The 27,540-nt window shown below is 43.0% G+C and overlaps 1 protein-coding gene across 2 annotated transcripts in view; it reads right to left on the bottom strand.

The window, feature by feature from the left end:
• Positions 1–27,540, bottom strand: part of EXOC4 (exocyst complex component 4) — a 375,336-nt gene that overhangs the window by 91,619 nt on the left and 256,177 nt on the right. For both annotated transcript variants that reach the window (XM_084525713.1, XM_084525714.1), the window contains exon 11: positions 13,350–13,569. In XM_084525713.1, the coding sequence (XP_084381839.1) occupies positions 13,350–13,569 (220 nt within the window). The remainder of the gene's footprint in view (positions 1–13,349; positions 13,570–27,540) is intronic.

The raw sequence follows: 27,540 nt of genomic DNA, 5'->3' as shown, positions 1-27,540 counted from the left end.
AGATATGTGTATAGATGTGCACAGGCACCAAGCCTGCCAGAGTTCAAGCAGCATTTGGATGATGCTCTCAGATGTGGTTTGATGTGGTTTGGTGGTCCTGTGTGGAGCCAGGAGGTGGACTCGATGATCCTTGGGGTTCTTTCCAACTCAGGATATTCTATGATTTTATGGTTCCATGTGTATTTCAAACCATTTTTGAGGGCTGTGTGCTGCTGCAGGTCTGGCATCGTCATGTGAGCCCTGCCCAAAGCTTTTCTCTTCTGATTTTAGTATAAAGGAGTAAGAGCACTAACTTAGAGAGCTGCAGATTATCCAGGAATTTGTGCTTTCTTGGCTCCATTAGGGCAATTTCCTTCTTTTTTTTTTTTCTTTTTAATGCTGATGAAAACATGTCAGGCTGGGAGCAACATTCAGAAAAACAGAATTGAAGGTGCTGATAAATGCCTTCCTCTCTTTAAGGCTGGATTGTTTAATGCTTGAGAGCTCTTATTCCCATTATATCAAAAATTGAGTTTATTTGTGAAGCTCACATCTTCCCAGACACCCAAATGGATCTGCTTGAGCATATCAGCTCCCGTGTTAAACTCTTCGCATTAGCTCACTGTCAAATCAACATTTTGATTCGGAAAGTGTCTCACTCCTGTTCCAAACTTCAGCCGGCTCTTCCTTGTATCTCCAGTGCTACGGCTGCGGTGAATTATTAATGTAAAAAATTAACAGGAGGACTTCTTCCCCCTCGCTTGATACCTGACTTGATGGAAAGCAGCGTTTCTGGCTGCTCCTCAGCCCAGCTGTGAAATGCAACGCTGAATGCAATTAAGAAATGCTCAGGCCGTGTTACCGCTTAGAGGCTATGATACAGAAACTTCAGTAAGCATTTACGGACACGCAGGCAATTCATTTCAATTAAATGAGATTTCCTTGGCTTGACAAACCATGCAAGTGTTGCCAAATTACTTTTAAGAACCTAGAAGACTGAAGTCAGCCCCGATACCCTCCAGCTACTTGTTGGTTTCCACTCAACAGTGGGTACATCCTGCTTGCTTGAGTCCGTTTGTCATGGATATTCCTCCCTCATCTACCATGTTCCTGCTTTCAGAGCATCAGATGCTTAATCTTAACTTCCTCTCGCTTTTCCTTTCTGGTTTTTGGGTTTGTTCTTTTTTTTTTTGGATAGTTGGGAAGAGTCTCTGCTTTGTGGCATGGCACTTGCTGTGAGCCCCATTCCACTTCCCGTGGTTATGATTCATAAGGAGATGGAGATGATTTATAAAAATCTTCCTAATGGACCAGAAGCATTTGGTGCTGCTCTGAGCAGGGACACTTCAGAAATGTAATGTGCTCCACTGATTTGAAGAGGCAATAATTACGAAACCCTGGGCATACTCACAGCTCTGCTGGTCACTGTCTTTGGGTTAATCAAACATACCTTCCTCCTCACACGTCTTGCCCTCTAGACTCTTCCCCATCTTCGTAGACCTCCTTTGGACACTCTCTAATCATTTCATGCCCTTCTTATATTGTGGCACCCAAAACTGTGCACAGTGCTCGAGGTGAGACTGCACCAACACAAACTTAGGGCTCTTTCAGGCACCCTTCCAACACCCGTGCCCCTGTTAGGTTGTAAATCTTCCTACCTGCTAAAATAAGAAAATTCAACCACTCAGCCTCCCCTACTGAAAGAAATTTGCTTTGCCACTTTTCCTCGAGCTCTGGCTGAGCTCTACAGCCAAAATTTGGATGACGTTCTGGCTGCTCCTATGCAAACTGCTGCTGGTTGTGATTATTTCACACTTTGCCTTTTACAAGCCAGAAAACAAGCACATCTTGTACACAAATTCGTTAGGAAGAACTAAGAATCAGCTCAAAATCCCCAGATCCCCAGCAATATTGAAAGGAATGAATACAAATGTAAAAACGTAATTTCTAACCCAGCAGAAATCCAAGGTACAAAATAAATGGTGAGTGTTGGCTGCTCCCTTGAACCTGGGAATGAGAAAAAGGGCTTTAGATAAAGAGGCAGGCAAAGGCCAAAGAAATATCTTTCAGATATGACTTTTTTTTGATTAGATCTGTGATTAGATCGCCTCTGCTAATCTGGGAGTGGGGCCTTCAAAACATTTCTTACGTCCCTACAAGCCTGGAGTGGCAGCTGTTACACCATGGCACCATTTCACTACATCAACCATGGAGACCCATCATCGTGCCCTGATGGTCTGCAGACTGTATTCCATTGTACCAGCAGCAAAAGCAGTGGCACAAATTGTCCCTAGGTAAAGTTCTTCTAGTACTCCAGGAAGACCCAAGACACATACAGCTTTATTTTCAGGTCAGTGATTGACTAGCACCTGGGTGTGAGCACTAACGCCCTAGCTCGTGTACGTTTTTGCAGCTAAACCTCCAGGCAAACAGGTCAACCTTCACTACTTGGAAGTTTCTAACCACAAAAAAAAGGTGATTAAGAATATTTTCTAATTTGTGGTCACCTCCAAAATGTGCCGAATGACCACCCAGGCGCTGCAAACTAAGTCTTCCTTTTGACAAAAGGTTTGTTTTTTCCCAGCTGTCTTTCAACTGGAAGAAATACAGACAAATGTTGTCAGTCATCATTCATTCCAGAGAAACTGCTGCAGTGATTTGGGGACAAATGGAGTAGAAAGCAGGTACATCTGTGCAATAAAGCAGGGAAAACTGAAGTGACATTTTTAGTTGAGGGTGAGCAGGTTTCCCCTGTCGTGGATGGAAATATCACAGTGGCTGGACACAGGACGGGGAGCTGCTGCAGAAATTTGGAATTGCGTTGTTTCCACCAAAGTGCAGTGGAAAACAACATAGCAGGAATTAAATACAAAATGACATGTTAATACCAAAAAGGGGTGTTCAACCTGTCACCAAGCTGCCCTTAAAACACTTTCTGACGTAACTCTTCAAGGAGAAAATGGACCGTTAAGCAGAGAAATCTCAGTGCCTTTTTGCTAGAAGCCTTTTGCAACAATCAGAGCTTCTTTGGTGGCCTGAAATGTTTGGTTTGCTTCATCTTCAAGCCTGTTATTGAGGCTGACGCTATTCACACAAATGGGAGTCAGATGCAGCTGAATGACTGTATCTTTTCTTGTCCTTTAATGTTTAAAATGACTGACTTCGGACATTATTTAGAGTTAATGGGATAGATCTCATCTCACTTGTGCTGGAAGAAATCCAGTGTAACTCCATTGACTTCAAGGTCAGCTGAGATCAGAATCTGGGATTCCATCTTCACACAATTCAATGCTCTTCAATTTTCTCTCATCTTTACCTTTTCCAGCAGCTATAATCAGCACCTAATTAATTAAAATAGAACACAGCCCGTGGCGGGGCTCTCCCATAGAGTTATATCGTTTTACTCTATTTTCACTCCATGTACCAGTTTACCTTAGAGAGGCACAAAGTCCCCAAATGCTTTAATTAGAAGAGCCAGGAATAATGGTTGAAATTCCCCAGCGAGCCCTGGATCGAGCCCACAATGACCACAACGGGGGCTGCAGAAGGTGGCACCACCCAGCAGCTTGATGGAGCAGCCCAGTGGGTAACACAAGGGAAGAGCTTTTGCCCTCTGTAAGGTAAAAATCACAGCACAAAAGCAGATCATTTACCATAAAAAAAAAAAAAAAAAAGAAAAAAAAAAATTACCATTCTGCTTTGTTTGTGTGCAAAACTATTATTTTTTTTTTGGAAAAGAAAGGTTCTATTTACAGATTAGTTCTAGGAGGGGAAATTTTTAATTTTCCCTCTTCCCTCAGTTCTTTCAGATGTAAGTTAGAGTGCTATTAACCTTTAAACTGCTAGCAAAGTTTATACGCTCTCACAAAAACCTTTCCCTCTGCCAGCAGAGGGAAGGAAGGGAAACCCGCTGTGCAAGAGGGAATGCTCTGATCACAGCATCCGTGCATCTGTTTTTTGGTTTTCAGCTCTCTTGTTGACAAGTCCCTTCCTTCAAAATCACAGCTACTTCTCTGCGGTCCTCCCACTGAATGGGGCTTGTCAGGGAGGGGTGGCCCTTGAAGAAAAAAAAATAGCTTTCTACCTTTCCTTTTAACAATAGATTAATCTTTCTTTTGTTCTCCATGAGAACTAGGTGTCATATTTCAAAATGCACTTTTTAAACAGGTATAATTAAAGCTCTGCAAAAGGAAAGAGGCAGAGAAATTAGCAGCAAAAGTAGTAATAAAGGCATTTTAGAGCCTGCATGAGCTGGAAGGTACTTCATCCCTCCCCCTCACAGCACAGCTACAATTACACTCCACGGTGGGAAAAAAAAAAAAAAAAAAAGTAATTATAAAAATGAACTTTTCTTCAAAAAATGAGCATGTTGTAAAAGGATTACTCCTTTGAACATCCAAGCACTTCAAAAGGAGGATGAATTAGTGCTGACAACTCAATAAAGTAGCCATCAATTATTTAAAATGCGATGGCTCTTCTCATACAGCACTTCTGATTAGGAAAACATTTAAAAAATTAGAAATTAGAGTTATTCTTCCTAAATGAAATGGGCTCAGGCTTCAAATGCAAGGGAAAAAAAAAAAAAAAGTGACTTTCAGTGAGCCCAGCAAGAATGCAGGAAAGTTTATTTTCTTAAAGTTGTCTATAAAGTATGTTGTGGGAGATTGGATTTGGGATTCACAAAGCAAGTCAGGCAAAGGGAAGAGAAAAAAATATGCATTGTTGGGATGAAGAGACACCACTCTGTGCATGGACAGTCAAAAAAAAACCACCCCAAATTAGCAGAGCCAAGTTTCGAAAAGCAAGCAATTAAATTTTGCTCGTGAAAAGATGGTTAAGAAAGAGAATCTCGGTGGGCTGTTGGCCACAGAGAGATACATGTCTCCTGTAAGTGCAGTTCATCACACTTTGGCTTTGTAGGTACTCACAAGTGGATGCTAAGAGCCTTCTGGACACTGCAGATACGGTCATCCATCACAGAAACAACCCTCGTGAAGTCAAAACACTGATTTAAAATTGAAGAAACACCTAGGAAAAAAGGTAGCTGGAGGGAAAGAAGAGAAGCTGGGTAAAGTGGAGCTTTTGTGATTGCAGTGTCTAAGCTTTCACACTTACTTTTTGGAAGCACTCATGGGTCAATGAGGGCTGCTTTGCCTCTGCAGCCCTGGGACATGCCCTCCTGCCATGGGCACTGTACGCTTAACGAGGTTACAAATGAGAAATGTGCAGCTGACGGTTTAAACAAACAGGAGTGCGGCCAAGCCAAATGGCTTCTCCTCTGGACATAAAGATAACAGGGGCTGTCTCTGACACCAGCTATGTGGGCTCAGCCATGTGAGGCAAAATGAGGATTTATGTGCGCAATACTACTGGTGAAGGAGCCTGTCTGGGCTGTTTTGCTAATTAAAATAATCAATCAAAGCCTGTGACCGTAGCTGGAGAAGGTACATTTGTTTTAGTCCCAACTTACGGAAAAATTGACTGCAAGAAGAAAACAAATACAAAATAAAATAAAGCATAGAGAAATCGTAGCAGTTTTATCAGTCCAGCAATTACTTGGTGAACTGCCACTGAAAAACAGCCACATGGCCCAGGGTGAGGATGAACACAGTAAATGCCACAGCAGCAAAGTTCCCTTAAAAGGGTTAATCCTGCAAGATGAGGATGCTTCTCTGTGTACCACTGGCATCAATGAGAGCTGATGTGCTCAGCATCTCGGAGGCATTCCCAGTACCATACTGGCACATCCCATACACTTGAATCACTGCACATCCCCACTGACTTCTGGCCAGACAGAAAGAGTTGCATGCATGATGAGTGCAGCACTTTAAACTAAAATCCTGTCAAAAGGAACTGGAAAGAGGGAAGCAAACAATGCACATAGTTTCTCCCATTACCCTAAAAAAAGAAAAAAAAAGTTAATTCAGGAGCAAAAGAAATGGGAAACCCTTCCAGCTCAATAGAAACTGCATCTATGGAGACAGGATTAATCATTAATCCAGAAGCTGTACGGGGAACTGCAATGACACAGACTGGACACACTGAGATGTCCATCCTCGAGGCCAAGAAGACAGTGATAGCTATTTTTTTTAACTCTCTTTTACATTTCTGCCATCTCCACTGTGCGAGAATTGGAGTACGTTTCCCTTTCCACTTTGGCTAGAGTCCTGCTTATCAGACTAATGACCAGAAAAAACAGAGAGACACAGAAAATTCACAGAGGCAAAGACAACCTCTCCTTGCTCTCATTCCAGCTCCCAGGGTAACCTTGAGGGCTTGATGCCCCTTCTGCTCCCTGCGAGCAGCTGATCCCCACAGCTTCGTGTTGGCCATGCAGCAATCCATCTCTCCCTTCGCTTCCTGCTGCTTCCCATATAGAACAAAAACTGATGATGCCTTTGATAGCTGGTAAAGTCAAATACGTCTCAAAAAAGGCAGCTCTTGGAAGATCAGATTGACAGAGCGCTAATGTGGTTCCATCCCTGTCAGCAGATTTGTCAGAAACCATTACTTCTCTCCTGCTTGTCCACCAAAAAGTCCTGCAGCCGAAAGATCAAAAGAGACAGCAGCCGATCCACACCTTCCAACCTGCCCTGAAAACACGAGGTTTGACCCCATTCCTGCTGGGTTTCTCGGCACCAGCAGCTCAGGAGGTTGTGCTTTTCCAACCTGAAGCTGCTGGTTCCCAAGGACATTCAAAGCAATGGTCATCATTTTTCTCAAACCCAGAGCTTATGGTTGGACATGCAGCTTTCCTGGCCCAGGTCGTCTTCTAAAATAACCCAGCAGACAAAGCCCTGAGCAAGTGGAGCTAATGACATGAATTCACCATGAAGTATTGGATCCTAGGAATGATGTTAGTTCATGTAGTACAAACACAAAGATTTAGAGAGAAAGCCATGCTAGAAAGGCAGTCTTTGAACAGCAAGTTTTACCAATTAAATTCTTGAAAAAACCTTTAAGATTTACTGATGAAAAGCCCGATGTAATTGCTCAGGGATACAAGACTGGGTGATCTCTTTTTATTAACTGGTCTATTTTTCCCATGACATCTTTTGATTAGACTCATAACCCCTCCATAGACACTTTCATCTCTAGTACTGTCAAGATCACTGTAGCTAGATTGACCCTAGTAGCACAAAACAGGGAGGTATACTTTAATTACACTGGAATAATTTAAACCAGAGATCAGCTATACCGAGAAACAACCACAGGCAGAAGTGGATGTAATATGGACGCTGGATTACTGGATTTGCCTCACATTTAATGGAGCTCTGACACATACATGTAGAGCCATAATCATCACAAGCTGGAAGGGACCCACCAGGATCACCAAGTCCAACTCCTGGCTCCACACAGGAGCACCCCAAAACCAAACCCTGTGTCTGAGAGCGGTGTCCAAACACTTCTTGAACTCTGTCAGGCTCAGTGCTGTGACCACGTCCCTGGGCAGCCTGTCCCAGTGCCCGACCACCTCTGGGTGCAGAACCTTTCCCTAACCCCCAGCCTGACCCTCCCCTGTCCCAGCTCCATGCCGTTCCCTCGGGTCCTGTCGCTGTCCCCAGAGAGCAGAGCTCAGTGCCTGCCCCTCCACTCCCCTCATGAGGGAGCTGCAGGCCGCCATGAGGCCTCCCCTCTGCCTGCTCTGCTTGGGACTGAACACACCTGCTCTGTCCCAGATGCAGAATCTGGCACTTCCTCTTGTTAAACTTCATAAAGCTGGCGATTTCCCAGTCCTAGAGTTTGCCAAGATCTCTCTGCGAGGTTTCTGTTACTTCAACAGCTCCTCCTAATTTAGTTTCGTCTGTAAACTTAGTACACATTTGAGTCCTGCATCCAGATCATTTAAAAAAAAACATTAAAGAGAACTGTCCCTACAATGCAGTCCTACAGAACCCCAGTAGTGACTGGCTGCAAACCTGATGTAACCCCACTTACTACGAGCCTTTGAGCCTGACTCATTTACCCATTGCTCACTCACTGTATTATGTATTTGTCTACAGTATGTTTTACATAGATGCAAGAGCTGAACTGTGTGTAGTAGGCTTCGCATTTCCACAAAGCAAAAATACTACATCATTTAAGTGAAGATTCTTGGTCTGTTTTGTGTATCATACACATGACATAATGAAGGACAAAAGTCAAAAAATGTGGCTCAGGAGACTCAGGTTAGACCTAAGAAAAAACCTTCCATCAGGAGAGTAATGCAGAACCATTTTCCAGAGAATCTCCATCTCTAGAAGTTTTCAAGACTTACTGAGAGTCGTGCTTCCTGGGCAAGCAGCTCGCATGGTCCTGCTTGATGACCTCTAGGCATGCCATCCAACCAAAAACATTCTGTGATTCTGAGAAAAAGCCTTGACTGATCTGACCTGGTGTTGGCCAGAGTTTAGTTTTGGGCTGGAGGTTCAGACAGATGAGATCAACCTCTAGAGGTAACTTTTCAACCAACATTGCTATGATCCTACGATACTGGGTATGTACATATTCAAAAATGGTTATTAAATATATGGAAATACTGGTAATGATATCTATCATATAACAGATACTTGGTGAGGTGAACAGAACAAGTAGGTGGTTTCAGGTGATCACATTTGGCACCCAACTTCCACTGCTTGGGATCAGGACTTGGGCTTTTACATTTCTCTGCTTTGCTAATTTCTAATAGAGCACGTTCCAGGTAGATCAGCCGTGATTTTACTTGCTCTCAGAAAGTTTGTTTCAATGGGGAAGCGATTCTCATGTGTTGTAGATAAAAATCACATGGCCAAGAGCAGCTTGGTGTTGAGTCTCAGGTCATGAGATACATGGCATATTAACCTGGATTTACAAAGTGGGGTTATATGGATTCTGGCCAACTCCAATGCGGCGTTGCACCTACCAGTGGAAGAGACACCCAGGTACTGTAGGGATTAGTAACAGGCCACAGAGACCTCAGATGTACAACTGCTTCCTTTACATCCAACCTGTGTCACATCTTTAGCATGGTTTGTGCAAACTGACTTTGCTTTTCTGCTCCTGGAGAGTAAGAAAACTGCCTGCAAGGAATTTTGCTGCAATAGAAGTATGTGCAACTTAAAGCCATCTCCTACCTAGGCTTTACTGAATGTGCATGTTAAACTTGATTTTTAAAATAAATTGAAGCACTGCCATAATGGTTTGCCTAAAGCTAGCAATTGCTTTTATGTAACTTACAGCTCCATGATCAGCCTCAGTGGAGAACTTACACATCTGCAGATGACTTACATGGGAGCCTTGTAAAAGCTTCCACAAAAGCCAGTAACTACTCTAAATGTTTCCCCTAGAGGAAGAATTATCTAAAGAAATATTTAAAGGAATAGGGAGATTCAGACTCGCACAGAGAGATAATTTTGTCTCTCATTTCCAAATGAAAAAGAGGATTCAGGACTCTGGGGTTCAGCTGGAAACCCTGCCACCGACTCGGTCAGTCTTAACCTCTTGACATTTTGGCTGTACAAACAAAACGAACACACCACGCAAGAGATGAAAATGCCTGCAAAGCACTTCATACTGTTTCAGACACTACCTCACCATAAAATAGTTGAAATGCAAGGACCAGAACCACAGGTGATGCCTCTGAAGCTAAACTTGTCCTTGAATGGGAAAAATCCAATTGATCAGCCAAGCCTGGGCCTTAATGGATTTTGATCGCTGGAAGCCAGCCTGAAAAGACAACTAATTTGTTTACACTAATAAATAATAACATCTACTTGCTATCATAGCATGCACCCACTCACTACTGGTGAGCCATTTAAATGCCACTCACTGTGACCATTCTTCTTCTTAATACCCAGTAATTTGACGGGAAGAAAACATGCCAAAGCCACCAGCGACATCTCCTTGGAAAGTCACAGGCGAGTGACTTTGTGTGCAGGGTAAGCGGTGTGGGCGATGGGGTAATTAGCTCCAGCAAGTCATTATCCTGCAAACAGCTGCACGCTCTGACTTCTGAAGGAGTTGTTTTTGGTTTTTTTTGCTGGGTTTTCAGCCGCTGGAGCACTGCCAGAAAGCTCTCATGCCCGTCATCTGCGCAATTCTGTGCTAAAAAACAATGGTCGTGCTGATGTTTTGAGGGAAAATCCCACTCTGCTGGTACAGAGTTTTATGATAGAAGCAACGTGCACTTTTTTTTGGATGGAGACGAGGTACGACACGTCCAAGGCCACCGCTAATAGCGCCCACCTAGCTGGAAAGATTTATCACTTCGACACGAACCGTACAAGAACAGGCTAGAGGAAGCTGTCGAGCTGCTTGTAGCCTAATTTGGTATTGATTTAAACAATTACAGCATAAAGTTTAATGTGGAATAATTCTGAAACAAATTAGTTTCATGGTTATTCAGTCCCTCTTAAAAGGAGACGGATTTACAATATTTTACGTGTAAAGCTGGAAGAATGGAAAATAAAACAATCCTCCTCTTTAACTGCAATATTTACAATGGGCAGCTGAATTCTTTTTTTGGGGGGCATAATCTTTAAAGAACTGGATTCGTCTGTGAGGACACGATGGCAGAGGATGCTAGAAAACCTCTCATCTCTAAGCTAATTCAGTTCAAACATGTGCTGATAGTTATCAAAAAGCAGCTATTATCAGCCTGTGCAGTGGGAACTGATAAATCCCTGCAGTCGTGTTCAAATCACAGCTCTAGCTCCTGTTGCAGAAGCTTCTGAAAGATCTTCAGGATAGAAAGGAGTGGGATGGCTGAACCAGGAACCCCTCCACGAACAACACGAGGCAGGAAAAAGTAACACAGCCCCGGGAGAGAGGTGCAAGGATCATTCATGCTACACACCATATTTTCATTGTACCCATGATGCGATGAGGGCAAAGATTTCAGGCTCCAGCACTGTCAATGTAGTAATAGCCCTTTTTCTTTTAATGTAAAATCAATAAAATTATTTTAGGGAGCTATTTGGATGACTTGGTTCAAAGAGGCAGCAATTTTTCTTCTCTTTCACAAAATTACCCTTCTATAATGTCGGGAACAGGCAGACCTTCTGACCATGTACATTTTGACCAAGAATAATTCCAGTTCAAAATGATTTCCATCCATCATGAGAAGTAAATTATAGGGACCGGACGAGAAAATTCCAACCCATTCTGTCTCTTCAACCCCAAATGAACTTTAAGAAAATGTATTGATATAACACATTGTCATTGGCTACCAATGGAGCTACAGTCCACAGAAATACATTATTGCATTAAGAACCCAAAACAAATTTGTAAGGTTAACAGCCCTCATGGTCCTGCTCCAAAGCTTACATGCTAATATTACTGTAAAATACTTTCAGCTCTCAGTAAGGTCAGACGCCTGCGCAGGCTGAGTTCAGGCTCTCACCCGCTTTGATGCTCAGAAGACAAAACAAAAGAAAGGCAAACAACACACAGTACAGCAGAATACACCTAATTATTTCTATTATCCCCAAATTAACTTTAAGCAACTTCCACAATGGAGCCTTCAAACTATGAATAAGCAGAGTTTTGCTTCTTATTCTAACTCACAGTTTCAATCTTTAGATTGTTTTCTTGTTGTGGAAGCCTGAACTGCCCTATTTTTTTTTCTACCCCGTTCTGAAAATCAAGGTTTGGAAGACTTCTACAAGTGTCACAGATTTGGCCGATTTCTCTTCTCCTAGGCACTTGCAGTGGTGAGGGATTACTAGCACTGCAGATAACTGCAAAACAAGGGTGTATTTTGTCATTTCTTCCCCTCTCTGCTGTGCCTCTGCTATCCCTGCCCAGCCAGCGCATTTGAGTTCTTGATCTATAAAACTCCTTCTGTTCTCATTAAAGTTGTTTTCAATACTCAGCTGTTGTTTCATAACCACTCCTGCTGCGATTTTACTATAACATCTTACACCTGATTGGCAATACTTTTGCAGTGCCGAGGGAAAAAAAAAGACAAATGTCATCAAATCCATCTTCAGCTCACAAGAGGGCTCAACATGAGACATCCAGTCATAAACTGCTCTCGTTGCAATGCCCTGTTGCAAACATTGTGCATGCTCAGTGAACGGCGAGGCTGAAACAATTTTTATGTTGGTTTTTGTTTACAATGGGTTTTATTCATCCACTTCTCAGTTTTGATAGTGGAGTTTGAGAACGCTGTTAAAGCTGTATCTTGGGAAGAAACTAGTCCAGGGATGCTGTGCCTGCTCCAAGACATCATTTTAATTTGTGGAGATTTTCTAAACCATGTAGAGAAGATTCTGGCTCTATTCTAAGGATCCCATTCCCCTCTACAGACTTCTGAAAACTCTCAGAAGGAATCTAATTTTTCTTTGCCTCTGAAAGAACCATCCTATACCCATCCCCAAAGCATCCAGATAGGCACGGCTTTAGCAACCATTAATAAATGCAGAAAACCTAGGGACTTCTCCCAAATAATAACACTAACAACAGCTATTATTGTTATTAGATATCATTAAAATATGCACATACTTTAATGATATAAACTAAGGTGGAAAGCAGCTGTACAAATCTGAGGAGATGCACTAAGTTTCTTAAGAACATTGTAAATATTATCGATCCCCGAGGAGACGATTTTATAGATAAGAGGGAATTATTTAAAAGGATTAAAAGAGCTTGACCCAAATCACAGCAAGAGTCGGAGCTGACAGTTAATTCATTCCTTTCAGTCCCATGCAACAAGTATAATAAAAGAATATTTTTTTGAGGCTTCTGAACTGTCCTGTTACCCATGTAGTTAGGCTGAGAAGTGTGTTTATTGCTATTATCACTGCTCCACATCAGAGCTTTAAAATCTGTTTCATAAGAGACCTCTCATATAAATACTCTTGACTTCAAAGCAAAATCTCTCAAATCTCTCTTATCTGGCTGAGGAAGCAATACAGCTGCCTCGCTGCACCAGCACCACATAAATCACAAACACACTGCGCTTGGGAGGCAGCAAAACCTCGTCTCTGCTCCTCCCTGGTAGTTTGCCATGTGTGTTTAGTCCAATTGCACAGCTCTGTGATTTGTGAGCATCCCCAGAACTTCTAAGGGAGACACACATCATCAAAAACCTTGAAAATTAGCTTTTTTTGTAGGGCTCTAAGGCTGGTAACGAGTCATCATGATGGCAGCCAGGTGCTTTAATAATGGAATGTGTCAGGCAAGATGTAAGGATTCCATTAGTTGCATATTTGGCATATTTATCAAGAGAGACACACTCACCTACGCACCTGTGTATAGAGAGTGGAAAAGGAAAGACTATGTATATTAGAAGTAACACTGCAAGAGACTGCAGTTAACATTAATAGACAAATTTTGTGTGTTTGTGTCAGATACACAACTGGGTCGTGGTTAGATGGACAGGAAGAGATCACTCAGATCTCAGTTCCTACCTGCAGGAGAGGCCTCTGCACCCCTAGGATCTTCATGGTATCTGCGTTAGCCAGGATCTTGAGGGGATCAGATGCCTTCGTGACTCCTTCGATTTCCTTGTTGATCTCAGCCAGGACCTGATTGAGGAAGATGTTCTTGATGTACATGGTGAGGAACTCACGGAGCGGGCACTGTTTGGCCGGGCCGAGCTCCATGGCGTGCTCTATCTCCTTGATAAATCTGGAAAACACAAAAGGAAGAACACAATGTAGTTCAACCACGTAGTTAAAAGTGTTCGTGTTGCATTTCCAATCCCTACATCTGAGAGCCAAGCACCAGCACTGGGGGAGACGAGACAGACCATGATGTGAGGCGTGAGGTGTAGAAAAGATTTATAAGGTGGCCATCAAAATATCCATAAAACACCAATAGCTGGTGAGACGGACTCGATGGCTGGAGAAGGAGAACCGACAAAATGAAGAACTAGTAAGAATCCACACCCTACACATGATTCCTGTTTATCAGTTCAAAAATCACTGGCTTTGCTCTACTTGAGACATACTGGAAAGACCTCTTCTTTTAAAATAACCCCCCCAAAATAATCAGGATGTCAGAAATCACTTTGAAAAGGCAAATGTCCTTCTGGGGTTGGTCACTCAATTCCCACAGGTGAGTTCTCCATCTCTAAAATGAACATATTCTAGTTCGAAGTCTAGAGATACCACAAAAAAAAAAGAAGCAATGCAATGTATATTATGCCACTGTCATACCGCATTATGTCTGTCTGTATTATGCTATATTTTTATTATGTGTTATTGTTCCATTCTAGGATCCCATTCCTGCGTGTGCAGAGCACCAAACCGATTCCGGGAATATTTTAGCACAAAACGTTTGCCATCCCCTCCTGCAAAATATCTTTATCTCAGTGATGCCATCTGTTTACCAGATAGGAATTTCTACTAGAAATTACCCCATCAGGTCTTTCATTTACATTTGAGGCAACAAAATAAGTCTCCCCTTCAAATTTGTATCTATTTAACTAATTAGGGATTGAGTATCAGTGGTCTTAACAGACTGAGATATTGTGAGATAAACATGGATGGCAATTGTGTTGTCTTTGTCATCACTGCATGCGTGTGCTTTCCTCTCTGTTATATTTTAATTCCCCTTCTGGATGGGCTGGGATTGTTTTCATCTTTGATTTACAGATCAGTAGCAGAAGCAAGTGTTTGAACCGGGATGTCCCAATGTACGTGGCATCACCCTCTGCACCCTGAAAGCCACCTCTTCTTCACTACAGCCGATTTTTTTCTGTCGATTGAGACATTTCTAACAGTTTCAGAGTGGCTAGCATTTACTAGGGATGACCTCGCTAAGTCATTAACTTAGGGATGACTTTTGGGGAATAACCATATCCCCCAAACTTCAACGAGTTGTTTCATTGCCTGTAAATTTTCAATCTCCACGTTCAGCATTCCAGAGGCAGCTTCCCTTCAAAGGACTGACTCCAGAGCCCCTGTCCATCACAGCAGCATGATTTCTTTCAAATCTAAACAACTTGCTCCCTAAAGCCTCTGCGGTGTTGACTCCATCAGTCCAGAGCGACGCATTTTGGCGACGCAGATATTGCTTCGGCAGAGGGACCCTTCACATCAAGTCTGAAAAACACCTCTCCAAGGAGAGATGCTGCATGGAGAGAAGTGCAGAGGACGGCAGTTTTACTCCTTGGCTTTCACAGATCGATAATGTGACTAGGCTTTATCAAACGGGGAAGCTGTGGAGTCATTTGGGAAGGGAGCAGAGCGACCACCCCTGAGCTTATCTCTGAAATAATAGGACTAATGTCACCAGCTCTGGGTGACAACTGCTGATGCTCTTAAGGGACTGCTGTCACGGCTGATGGAGCCACATTAAACTGACTTACTGCATTTTTTTCCGTGTCTGCCAACAAATTTGTAATATACTCCAATTTCTCTGTAACCTGATTTACACTGCGCTTTTGATGCACAGAACTCATAAAAAAAAAAGTGAATTAACTCTTATAATACCTGCACCACGTAGCTGAATACCACCGTGTCTCTTTCAGATGGGAAAGGCGAGACAAAGCAACCTGAATTTGAAATAAGCAACTTTTAATAAAGTGAAGGGAACAGCTCGCCGTTCTATAATCCTTTAAAATGCTTAAAAATGGCTAAGCCAACACAAATGCAAAGCAACTTTTAGAGGGAGAACGGCCACATTCAAACTTCCAGCAAACTAGAAGAGCTTGGACGTGCTGACCTACAGTAAACTCCTTATCCCGTAATAGCTTGATGGAGTTTCTAAGTGTTCCCCACAGCAGAGAGTGAATTGCTTGCACGAGGCCGTAGGAAAGGTCAGTGCTACCAAAAGGTGTAATTAGGAACTTTGGGCTCCCAGTGCCTGGCATTAATCACCAGCTCAGATCTCTCCTAAAGACCCACGCTTTGATCTCCAGCAAACTTTATCTTCATTAGAAAAACGAATTCCTGGTGGTTGACGTGCTCTAACAGGCTTTAATTTCTCGGCGTAAACAAGACAACCGTGGTTCACTTCGTACTGGTAAGGATCAAAAAATACATCCTTATTTCACTTGGTACAAACCACGAAGTAATCACAGATTAGGAGAAAGCTACTAGATGGCAATGACTCTGCAAGAGGGGATTTTATGAGTGCTCAGCAACACTTGTGATAAAGAACAAATGGTCAAGAGCTTAGGAAAGCAGATTTCAACTTGATAGCAGGAAAAAGTTATTAAGAATGAAGCTGTGCATGGCACGGAGGACAAGAGGATATGGGTGAGAGACCTTCAGTTTGAATGTTCAAGGATAGCTCGATTCAATGATAATGGTAATGAAAAACAGACACTTTCTGAGGTCTTCATTTAATCAAAAGATCTCCAAGGAAGAAAATGGACGTAGAGAAAAGGTAAAGAAAAGCATATGGATGTCTGAGCATCTCCTGCAGTGGGGAAGAGCCCTAAAAGTTCAGAGATTTCATACTCTAGTGGTACAACTACGTTACCACTTCGTACAGCATAAAAAAAGGAGGAGGATAAGGGTCCTATCTGCTGTGACATGCTGCAGTTGAAGGATGACCCGTCCTCATCACATCTTCACCAGCCAGGGGTCCTAACTGCAGGGGTTCCCAGCGAACACAGCACTCGAGGCAGCGACTGCTCAGCTCCAACCTGCACCCTGCCAAGGGGGAAAACCCCTTCGAGCACATTACCAGGATGGCTGAGCAAGATATAAATACATAAAAAAAGATATAAATATCCAAATATAAATGCACAGATTTGCACCAAGAATCCTCCTACCACTTTACATTGCAGCAGTGATTCACTGTGTGTGTTCTGCATTGGCAGGATTATACAGACTGCCATCAGAAATAGATTATTTATTGGAAAACATTGATTTTATGCATTTCTTAAGAGATTTAAGGATGCAAAATCGAACACTGAAGAGTCTGGGAAAGAAAGGATTGGAGTGACTTGTGTCACCCTATTTTGGCCTGCTGTGCATGATGTTGTGGTATAATTACAAATTACATAGTGGCACACTACTGCTCTCATCAGCAGATCCTTGTCTTGTTTCAGGAACCTGAAGGTCAGTGTTCAATGGGGGAATGTCACCAGGCTCGGACTCTGCAGCCGTTTACTGCATGGCTGGAGCAACGTAGCAGCAAATCCCTGTGATGTGAAACGAGAAACTTCTGCTGCTGAGTCCCACCAAGCTGCTGGCACCGAGCTTCGTTCTTCTTCCCTCCCATTTCTTCAGGATACTCCTGCTTCTGTGAACTTGGCCACCAGTTCTCTTATTCTCCTGAATCCCAAAACCACTACACTTCTATATTTCTCCTCTCTTCTTGGCTCTTAGAGCAGACAACACCCTCCTCTGGGCAGCAAGAGCCCCGCAGGTATGGGAGCCCCAAAATCCCTTGGCTCAGAGCCTGCACCTTTGCAAGGTCCTTGCCCTTAGCTCGGTCCATTTTGGGTACAGCAGAGTTGTGCCCATCCAGAAGCTTAGCCATCATCAACTAGAAGCTTTTGACAAGGGTGTGAGCACTGCACTTCTCCAAAATTGTGTAACTCAGCCAAATTTTGGTGTGCTTTCAGAGGAACGGCAAAAGGCCCAACCTTTACAGGAGAGCTCTTCCTGAGAAATGTGAAGATGCGAATTCCCAGCCTGAAGATTTTCCAAAGAAAAGGTCACCAGAATTTGCTAACATGTGCAGTGTAATTCTTCTCTTTCTCAGAAAGAATAAGTATTTTAGAGATTCTTTTTTTCTAAAATTAAATCTAGCCCCAGTTGGCAATTAAAGACCAGCCAGATTACAAGAAAGTGAAGTTTTATAAATGGGAAGCATTGGGTGGCATTAAAGACCTAACAGATACTCTCTATTTTCTGCTTCGCAGACACATTCACAGTCACACGCGGTGTTATTTATTTATTTAAAATTCAAATACTTCTGGTTAACTTATCCTAACATAATTTAATCTTTATAAAGAAAAAATAATGTTTAAGAGCCAGAATCTAAGAAAAATATCCTAAAAGTACTTTCCATAAATGCTTCCATTTATTCACACACATTCGCCACGTAACTATTAAGATGTCAGAAAAGCAATTTGACCCATGGCTATCCCAGAGCTCGACGTTTATGTCCGTGTGTGAACCAGCATACCTGATACAGAATCACACTTTTGTCGACGATACTCTTGGAGAGAGTGAGTAAAAATAAAAGCGGTGAAACCTTAGCATTTTCATGATGTGGAGCACCAAGGGAGGTAGATCTGGACACACAACGCATGCATGGCTCTTCAAATGGGTTGTGGACGTATCTGCACATGCATCAAACCAAATGACCACGAAAACCTCACCACGATGGTGAAAGGCAGGACTTTTATCCCCTACTCCTTTCTCTTTCCTCTCCGAAGAGTGAAATTTGAGATAAGGCTCCCTGTAAAAACAGGCCATAAAGAAGGCCTTGGAGGAACAGCTTTATTCACGTTTCATTTGCTTCGATGATTCTGCAAGAAAAAGAACCATTCGGTTGTAATATAGTAGGGTTTCTGAAACAGTATCAACAACTGCATTTAAAATCATCTCTCACCGGCACATGAAAACTGAAAAAAGCCTATAAAGGTTAACACACTGTGCGGGTATATTCTCTGAATGCCTGAGAGTGAACCACGTGGCACAGCTGGGATAGAATATTCCCCTAATTCTGAGCAATTACACTTATTTATCATAACTACCGTAGTTTCTAGACCTACAAAATGCAAAGATGCTTTATCTGAATAAAAATGCAGAGAGGTTTGTCACCATTTTTTGGATAATGGTCACTGTAGACAGTCCTGGTAATTGGTTCGGACCCTAAAAAAGCTTGTTGGGATGTCCTGAAGAAGATTTTTACACAATGTCTGGCTAGGTTAGAGTTCTTGAAGAAAGCAGACGAGTTAAAAAGTAGAAATCTGCATCTTATATTGAATTCAGAACCTGCATTTTCAAAATGATGCACAATTTTTAACTTATTTTATCTTCCTATGAAAGCATTTGAGGTGATTTGTGGCTGCAATTAAGCATTCCCCTTAGACAGAAAAGCACTTTCAGTAAAATGAAGTATCTCTTTGTAAATGACAGTCATTTGGATTAAAGAAAAAAAAAAAAAGGCAAACCATTTCACAAAACTTAATTCATTCTAACTCGCAACTTAATTGCCTATGAGGACTGTCTTACCTGGGCTGAAAGTGCGCAATAAAGAACATAAAGCCTCAAAAAGCTATATGGATTGATTTAGAAACCTACAACTTTCACCTTCCCTAGGCTTTCTTCTGTCTTCTTGTTATCAGATCTCCTCTAAAATACCATTAAAAGAAACTGAAGACATGTCATTGGAAGTGCATAACATCAACTACCCCTGTTTTTAATGATGATAATACGACCTGAAATTCCCTTCTCAAACAAATGAATGACAGCAAAAATAAGAAGTTCCAAAACCTTATTAAGATTTTTTTTTTTTCTTTCAGACATTCTGCCTGAATTTATGCTCCAGCTTGTTTAATTTTCATGTGACACTATAACTGTTCTTTTCCCTCGGTGATTGAAGCTTCAAGTAGCCAGAATGAATGATTTGGTGAGCTTCCACAAAGCAAGGAACTACCTGAAAGCCTTCGAAGTAGACACTGGTTATGGACAGAATGACAAATCCCAAACTGGTTGCTCAGACCCGAGGCAATTAGGGATAAAATAGCCAAGACTTTAGGTTCTTGAAGGTGTGAGGACACCTGGAAGACCCTGAGTTGGTCATTCCCTGTTGAGAAAGCCTGCGTACCCCATTAGGGGGTGGGCAGGCGTACTATTAGGGATGGTAGTACCCCATTAGGGATGTTCTCCTGCCAAACTCTTTGACAGGCACAGCTCTGACTCCTCATTTATTGCCTTTGTGATAACATGGCCACACAAAGAGATAATCTCAATAACCGTGCAACCAACCTGGTACTACTGATTTAAGTCATTATTTCAGCATGCCACTAGTTCACAGACTGATCTAGCTGGAATGAAACCTAATTCTCCTCCATCCCACAGCGTGGTCCATCTTCTGACCCCTCTTCTCTGCCAAAGTGAGAGGACCGATGCTCCCAGACCAAAAGGTACTGACCTCTAAATATGTACAGAATGCTACAAATACAATTAAATTAAAACACCCACTGCAGCTCACAGACCAGAGATCATTTTTTTATTGAAGATCAATCCGGTAGGTACTAAAGTAACAGAAAGCTCATTATTTTGTGTAAAAACTCGACGATAGGGAATTATTTTGGTTACATTATCACTTACCCCAGGATTGATATTCCTCTGAGGAGCATGCTGCTGATAAATATCATGGCTATAAACAAGATAATAGAGCGGCTTCTGTGCAAAGTTAGTACAAAGGGAGCTGTGTGCAGGGGACAACAGCAGGAAAAAAGGTTTTAGCTCTTCTCTAGGTGACCCAAAATGTGATTATAATTTCAATTATAATCACAATAAAAGTATAAACAGTGCTGGGACACTCAATGGTGATTTAACTATGCAAAGTGCATTTAAACCCTTAGCAAAAACAGACAAATGACTTTGAAATATTCTGAAATATTATAAAGTGTAGAAAACACCCAAGAAGGCAATGACTAGGAAAAATCACTAGTGTTAACAGAGAATAACACATTTGGAGCATTTTTCACTAAAATACTAAGCTTTCAGCTTGAAGGAACTTACTGGCAGTACTGGTCAGACTGGTGACCACATCAGTCTGAGACTGACGAGAGGTCTGGGGTGAATGGTCAAATTATAAAGTCACTCTCCATCCTTCCAGTCCCCCCTTGTGCAAGCAGAAATCCCCACTCAAAATTAGCTTGACTAGGTGATAAAAGCTTCTGTCCCCACAGAGCAGACAGCTTTAGCTCTGGAAGATGAAAAAGCCTAGAACCACTTTTTTAACAGCAGCTATAAAAATATGAGGTTTAAAGAATTTATTTCGGTCTTGTAGGTGCTCATCCACAAGATCGAGGTAAGTAACACTTCTCTCCCATGCAGGTGTAATATAAAAATAAGTATGTCATCGCCTCCAAGGTACTACAAACAGTACACAGTCAGAAAAATATAATATTATTATTTAACAGTCAGCTCGTGTTAAAAATATTGCTTATTTAGTGCTCTCTTAACTCTTGAAGCACAGGACTTTCAAGCAGCAGACAGACCAAGTGCAATTTCTTGTGATGTCTCCAGAGGGGAATGTTGGCTAGTGTTTGGACCACAAGATGCAGAGTCAGAACTAATCAGATCTAAAGTTGCAGCATGTAGAGAGATGTGTATCCGAGCTTGAATAGACATCACACCCTGCAGCTTCCAAGCCTCTCTCCAAGCCACCAAGCCAGAACCACAAGCAGTATTAGCAAAGCCACGGAGGATTTTTGTGCAGAGATGGAACCTCACAGGCAAATTTTAATGGGTTAATTACAACTTTCCCAATTGCATAATTGGAAGAGCACCCCACTTTTCCATACCCTTCCTCACAGTCTTAAAGCTGCTTTCATTTGCTTGCTGGTGGGAAAGAAAAGCACGGCCAGGTGAGGAAAAGACCGAATTTCCAAGCTTTGCTGTTGCAGACTGCACTCAGCTCGCTGTATTTGGAGCCCTGGCAGTTGCTGAACACCTTCATTAACAGCCTCCAGTGTGGGCATGGCTCAAAACATCCTTCTGCTCTGCTTCAGCAGTGTAACGGCAGCGTGGGGCACTGCTGTAAAGCCTCTTCCTTGCTGTTCATTCTCATCTTGTCAGAGGTAAATCCCATCTGCTGGAGCAGTGATTTCCTCAGTGAAGCCGGCACAACAAATGCCCGCATGGCCAACGTTAGCAAGAGCCCACCTGATGGAAAGCTCTGCCATCTCACATCCTCCATCCTCTCATCTCTTGCAAGGGCAGGAAAAAGCTTCGGGACGCGGCTGCATTTCCATCCCACACAGGAGCTGCCAAACCTCCGCTAAAATCCAGACGTGACTTTCCCCAAAGTGGTAAATCTAAGCGAGGAACAGCCTGGTGGTCACTGAGAAACTGACTTTCAAAAGGAACAAAATGGCAAAACTTGGAGCTGTGACTATGAAATGCAAACTAGGAAATGCACAGCAACATCACAGTCTTAGGCAAAGCACGTGAAATGTACTGTACAGACCACTGGAAGGGAGCTACGCTACACTGCTTAGAAATAGATTCTGGGTATATTCTGAGTATTTATAACAAGTATTTATATACTTGTTATAAATTTCTAAAGGCATTAGCTCCACTGGCACTCACTTCTGCAGAGTTAAAAAGCAGTCTTTTGGCCTGTGAATTTACAGCGGCGAAAATCTGTCTTTATTCCCCTTCTACCTCTAGACGCCGTTCTTGCAAAGATGTTGTTTCCCTTTCTGCAGATGAAACAGAGCAATTACCGGTGCCACAGATATGAATTTATACATCTGGAAGACCCAAGAGCAGCTCCTTCGGAGAGCAAATGCAGCACAGCTGCTTCTCTTTGAAGGCAGGCAAAAGGGGAATAACTCGAGCATGGATCCCATCAGCTTGATCTGCTAACGTGGACGTTATAATAAGAATCATGGGTGCTCCCAGAGCAGCAGCTGCTGGTGAAGTTTGAGGGGGTTTGCCTCCCTTCCCGTGGGTACAGGGCACATCACACAATGCAACTTGTCCCCTGTAGGCCAAGGTGGCATCTCAGTGTGTGCAAAATCATCTCCACCTGCTTGGTATAGGGAGGTGATCTCCAACGTTGAGTCACGACATCTCAACTGAGGCATGGTAAGTGGTTGGATGTGTCCTGGTCCTTGGTGTAAAGCACAGCCCTTGGTTGATTTGGCATGCAGAAAGGGCCAGGAACATGTGGCTGGGAGGCAATAATTCATCAGAACTTGGTTGTTATGAATGTACCTCCAGTCGGACCTCTCCTCACCTTGCCGTGTCCTGATGCAGTCCATGAGCTGCTCTCCGTAAGGTTTTCCCACCATGCTGCCTCTTTGCGATGGCTGCTGAAGAAACGCCCAGTAACTGCTCTAATTTGCCCAGCACTGCCTCGTTTTTTATGTCAGAGGCAGAATGACTGCTTGATGTTTTGATTATTCACAATAATGAGAAAAACAAGAATCCTAACTACCGACGATAACGCTGCCTGGGACATGGCTGAATTAATTCTGAGGTGACTCTTGGTAGCAACCTAAAAAACACCCCAAGGTTATGTTTTAAGCAACAAGAACTAGCAGGCGATGCTTGTTAATAAACGCAGAGCAAAGAGAAGATTTGCCTGCCTTCTACAAGCAAATTGCAGCTGTTGTTTGGCCTCTTCATTCCCTTCTGATCTCCCAGTCCACATAAAATACTGGAGGGATCTGGCACTTTGGAGCAATTTATTTATCCTACATGGCGTATACCCCATCAGAGAAATCCATAAACCCACACCTTCTCCTGGAAAGCACCTCAGTGTTAAGGGAAAAATGGTAGTTTGAGTACCTTTAGCACAATATGGGATTTAAAAGCAATGCCTGTGGCTCCCCACAAGAGTCATCCCTTGGTGTTGGCCTTCCATCCCCCTCATGCTCTGTGCGGTTTGTTCCACATCTTGACAGAGGTCTTTCAGACCAAACCTCGAAAACTAGAGCTCTGTTCACATCCTAAAGACCCCCTGTGGCATATTTGGTAAAAGATGGGTTATCACCCGGCAGCACCAAGATAAAAAGGTCACCACAGAGCGGGGCGTCAGGCTCGCTGTGCTCCACTAGGCCGCATTTCGGGGGGCTACATGTGTGTCCGTGTGTGCAGCCTCCTATCAGCCCTACCTACACGGGTTCTTTTGGGAGTTGACTTCCACTTTTATTCCATGAAACCCCTACAGACTCCTAACTATGCTGTGAGGCCTTGGAGTTCAATCTGAGAACAGATAAAAAGTAGCTTTGGTCCCTATATGCCATGGGCCTCCTTTTAATCCTGTTGAGCCTGCTCTTTCAAATGTGAGGCTGAAGTGGGAAACCTGTGGCCAAACGTTTGTGTCTCTTCCCCATTTACTGAGGAATGTTGTGGGGTTGATTCGATACACAGAGCCTCACTTTCCCTGTAATGAAATGGAAGTAATGCTATGTGATTACATGGGTGTGACAGTAAGTGATGAATGTTTGCAAAACATGAGATCCTCAGAGCTACAGAGGGGAAGGTTTCATTTAGATGCCAACACGCCACAGCTGTGCACATCCAGGTAAGAGGAAGATGTAAAGCTAACGGGGACAGCAAGGAGCTGTAGTGTGCAGCTCAGCAGCCAACCAATGGGCTTCACCATCAGCCTGAAACATGGCTTTGATGAGCTGCTACTTGAACATTTGTCACTGAAAGAAAAATGTAAAAAATATTATTTTATGTCTTTAAAGTTTATATTAAACTGGGCAAACACTGCTCCTATACACAGCCACCCCTTTTGTCTTTTAGCTGTGCCATCAAATCTCTTTTCTTCAGTCCCTGAAACCACCAGCTTCCAGCCCAAAATGAGACTGCTGTCGAGCAAAGCCTGCCAGTTGCCTTGAAGTTACAAGATTGCTTCATGATGGAGATGATAATCCAAAATGACCACGGAACTAAATTACCCACTGTCGATCCATTTGTAATTTAAATCCAATCCTGCAGAAGCCAGAAGATAAATGTACTAACCATGCTCAATCAATCTCTCTCTATAGAGAAGTTCTGTGATGCATTTCTTTTACGTGAACCCGGGGCATGCGTATGCCCGGAGGCCCTTTCAGCCCAGCACTGACCATGGGAGAGTAAAATCCACAGGATCCCATTGCTTTGCCTGTTTGTGACTTGCTGCATCGATAAGGAGAGTGCTCTGCTTCCCACAGCACCACAAGAGGTAGCACGGCTTTGCTACTGCTGATGCCTTCGGTCCTGCGCAAGGTAGAAAATGCACGCAGCCTTGCTTAAGAAGCATTATAATTTTAAACAATCTTGACAGTCAATTCTAAATGAATTCCTGCCCATTGCAGAGAAATATCGTGAGGTTTCATTAAATGTGCCTAAAACGCTTTAGGATCATGCATCAATAAAGATGTTAACAGAACCATCACATAATGTCTTCCTATTACACAGAGCCATCTGAAATATGGAGTTCACTAACTTCAGCTTCTCCTATTAAATCCTATTTCCTTTAATGCCATATTACATTTAGTTTGTTGACCATCACTGAAATAGTGATACCCCCTGCCTGAACTTCACATTCTCTCCGAAGCACAACAGCTTTGTAAAAATTAACTTATTATTCATATTATTTTTAAATGTGATCTGGTGGCACACTCAACGTGCTCAAACCCCACAGCTCTCAATCTGGCTTCTGTAAAAAGTAACATATGCTGACTATAAATCTTTAAAATGGCTCTATTAATAGAGTAGCTGTGGTGACAGCTTTATAAATGGGCACTGTCTTTATGCAAACTGTTTTTTATTAGATTGCATTATAATGATTTGTAATACGAACGCAAGGATGGATTCTGGAGGGGACGGAAACCAGCAACAGCTCGAGCGAGCCAGCGGTTTCGGAGCCCGTGAACGTTGGGTGGCAGATTGTGGGCACTTGTGACAACAGACACCATCAGATTAGCTTTGCTGCACCTCTCCGCTCCTCTGCTTTTCCTGATCAGACAGCAAACAGTCTAATAACTGGCTCTGTGTCTGTCAATCCAATTACTTCCTATTTGCTCAGTGCTGACACTCCATTAAATAAGCAGACAGATGGCGCGATCTTTCATTAGCATCCAACTGGCTGATTAGCCTCCGGTGTGCGTACCAGGGTACGGCCAAACAATTAAACCAGGGGTTATTCCAAAAAAAAAACCAACCACTTGGGGTAAATGGAAAGCCCAATCTAGGAGATCGGAAGCCCAGAACCCACCCTGGGATGCCCCAAAGTGGAGGGGCTTGATGGAGCTGCTGGCTCTAGGAGCACTCATGGCCACATGCAGATATCCCATCATAGCCACACAATGTACCCACCACAACTGTGCTGGCATCTCCAGGGAAGGGTGATGAGCATTTCTGGCTGTCCTCTCTGCAGCAGTTGGCTCTCCTTTCAGCTGATGTGGAGAAGTGGCCAGGAGGCCCATTGTAACCACCTGCTGAAGGATGGTTGCAGCTCACAGCCCGCAACCTTGCAAGGATTTGGGAAATGCAGTTGTGTGGGCAACCTTGCTTTCTTCACATGCCAACACAGCTGCCATTTCTCAGTAAGAAATAAGACCGTGTCACCCAGGCAAAGAAATACAGCTCTGCGCCCCAGTCCTTGTCCTACCTAGAAGTTCATTCCTTAACCTTCCTTGCCCCATTTTAATCCTGAACCCAATGCCATGAAAGATTTTGCCCCGAAACACATCAGATGAGGAAGAGTAACACAGATCTTAGATCATTTCCAGGTTGCTTATTGCCTAACCTGACGATCTGTATGGGACAATATTTGGCTAATCATAGAATCATTAAGGTTGGAAAAGCCCTCCAAGATCCCAAGTCACCACTAAACCATGTCCCTAAGCACCATGTCCAACCTTTCCTTGAACACCCCCAGGGATGGTGACTCCATCACCTCTCTGGGCAACCCGTCCCAATGCCTGACTGCTCTTTCTGAGAAGAAATCAAAGAAGTTGTTCTTTGTTTCTCTAAGAGCTGAGTTTACCACTAGTGAGTCTACTCACATAGTAAAAAATACTAATCTAAGTATAAAAGAGGTGAATTTTATAAGGAAACTGAGGCAAAGAGTAGGTATCACTGTACATGTGGGAACAGGATGTACATGTACAACAAACAGGTGTAGAAATAAGAACCTAAAAGCCTTCCTAAGGTCACAGCACCTCTGTAACCAAGTCACAAGTGTATCTAAGAAACATGAAGACTGCCTGACTTGGGCTCCTCTCCTGCCTTCTTCATCACTGCAGGTAAGAGCTCAGTTGGGTACGATCTTGAGAGTCCCAGCCCTCCCCGTATGAACAGTGATGCCAGAGGGCACCAAAGTCCATAAAACCCAGTTGTAGTGACCACGGGGGGTGATTGCACTAGAAATGGGGAAGCATTAATATGCTGAACCACTTTAAGCAGGCAACTTTACAACTCTTTAACGAGGATAACAATCTTGTGGCCATGGTTTGGGGGAAAAAACACAATCATTAAGTAGAGCATCATCTTTTCTAAATTATTCTGTTCCTTACTGATTAGGGAATAGCTGCAGAAAGCTCATTGCTCCTATTATTTCCCTCTTCTGAGGACAAACACTGTAAGCCTAGGGCCATGTCAAAACTAGGAGCACTGAGTAAATAAATACAAAGCCTTCTCTGAAGATTCTTGTTCCTTATCAGCCTGTAGTAATAAATACCTGGCGTGCTGCAAAGAGAACTGAGAAATGGGTAAAGCTGTTGGTTTGACAGCCCCAGGGAGAGAATTTATGCACTGATCACCAACAAAAGGATGCGCCAGCTCCTTCGGTACTCCTCCACCTGACTCAGAGGGACCTCCAAGCAGATGTCAGTTACTAGAGCTCCTGACATTCCTCAATTAAGGGATCAAATAATGCCAAGCAGTATTTTTTTCCACCATTTGTGCAAGTAACTTACAGGTAATAGAACAGGAGCCCTACTGATTT

The sequence above is a fragment of the Aythya ferina genome, assembly GCF_964211825.1.
Source record: "Aythya ferina genome assembly, chromosome: 1".
Lineage (NCBI taxonomy): Eukaryota > Metazoa > Chordata > Aves > Anseriformes > Anatidae > Aythya > Aythya ferina.
This window is presented reverse-complemented; position numbering and strand designations above follow the sequence as displayed.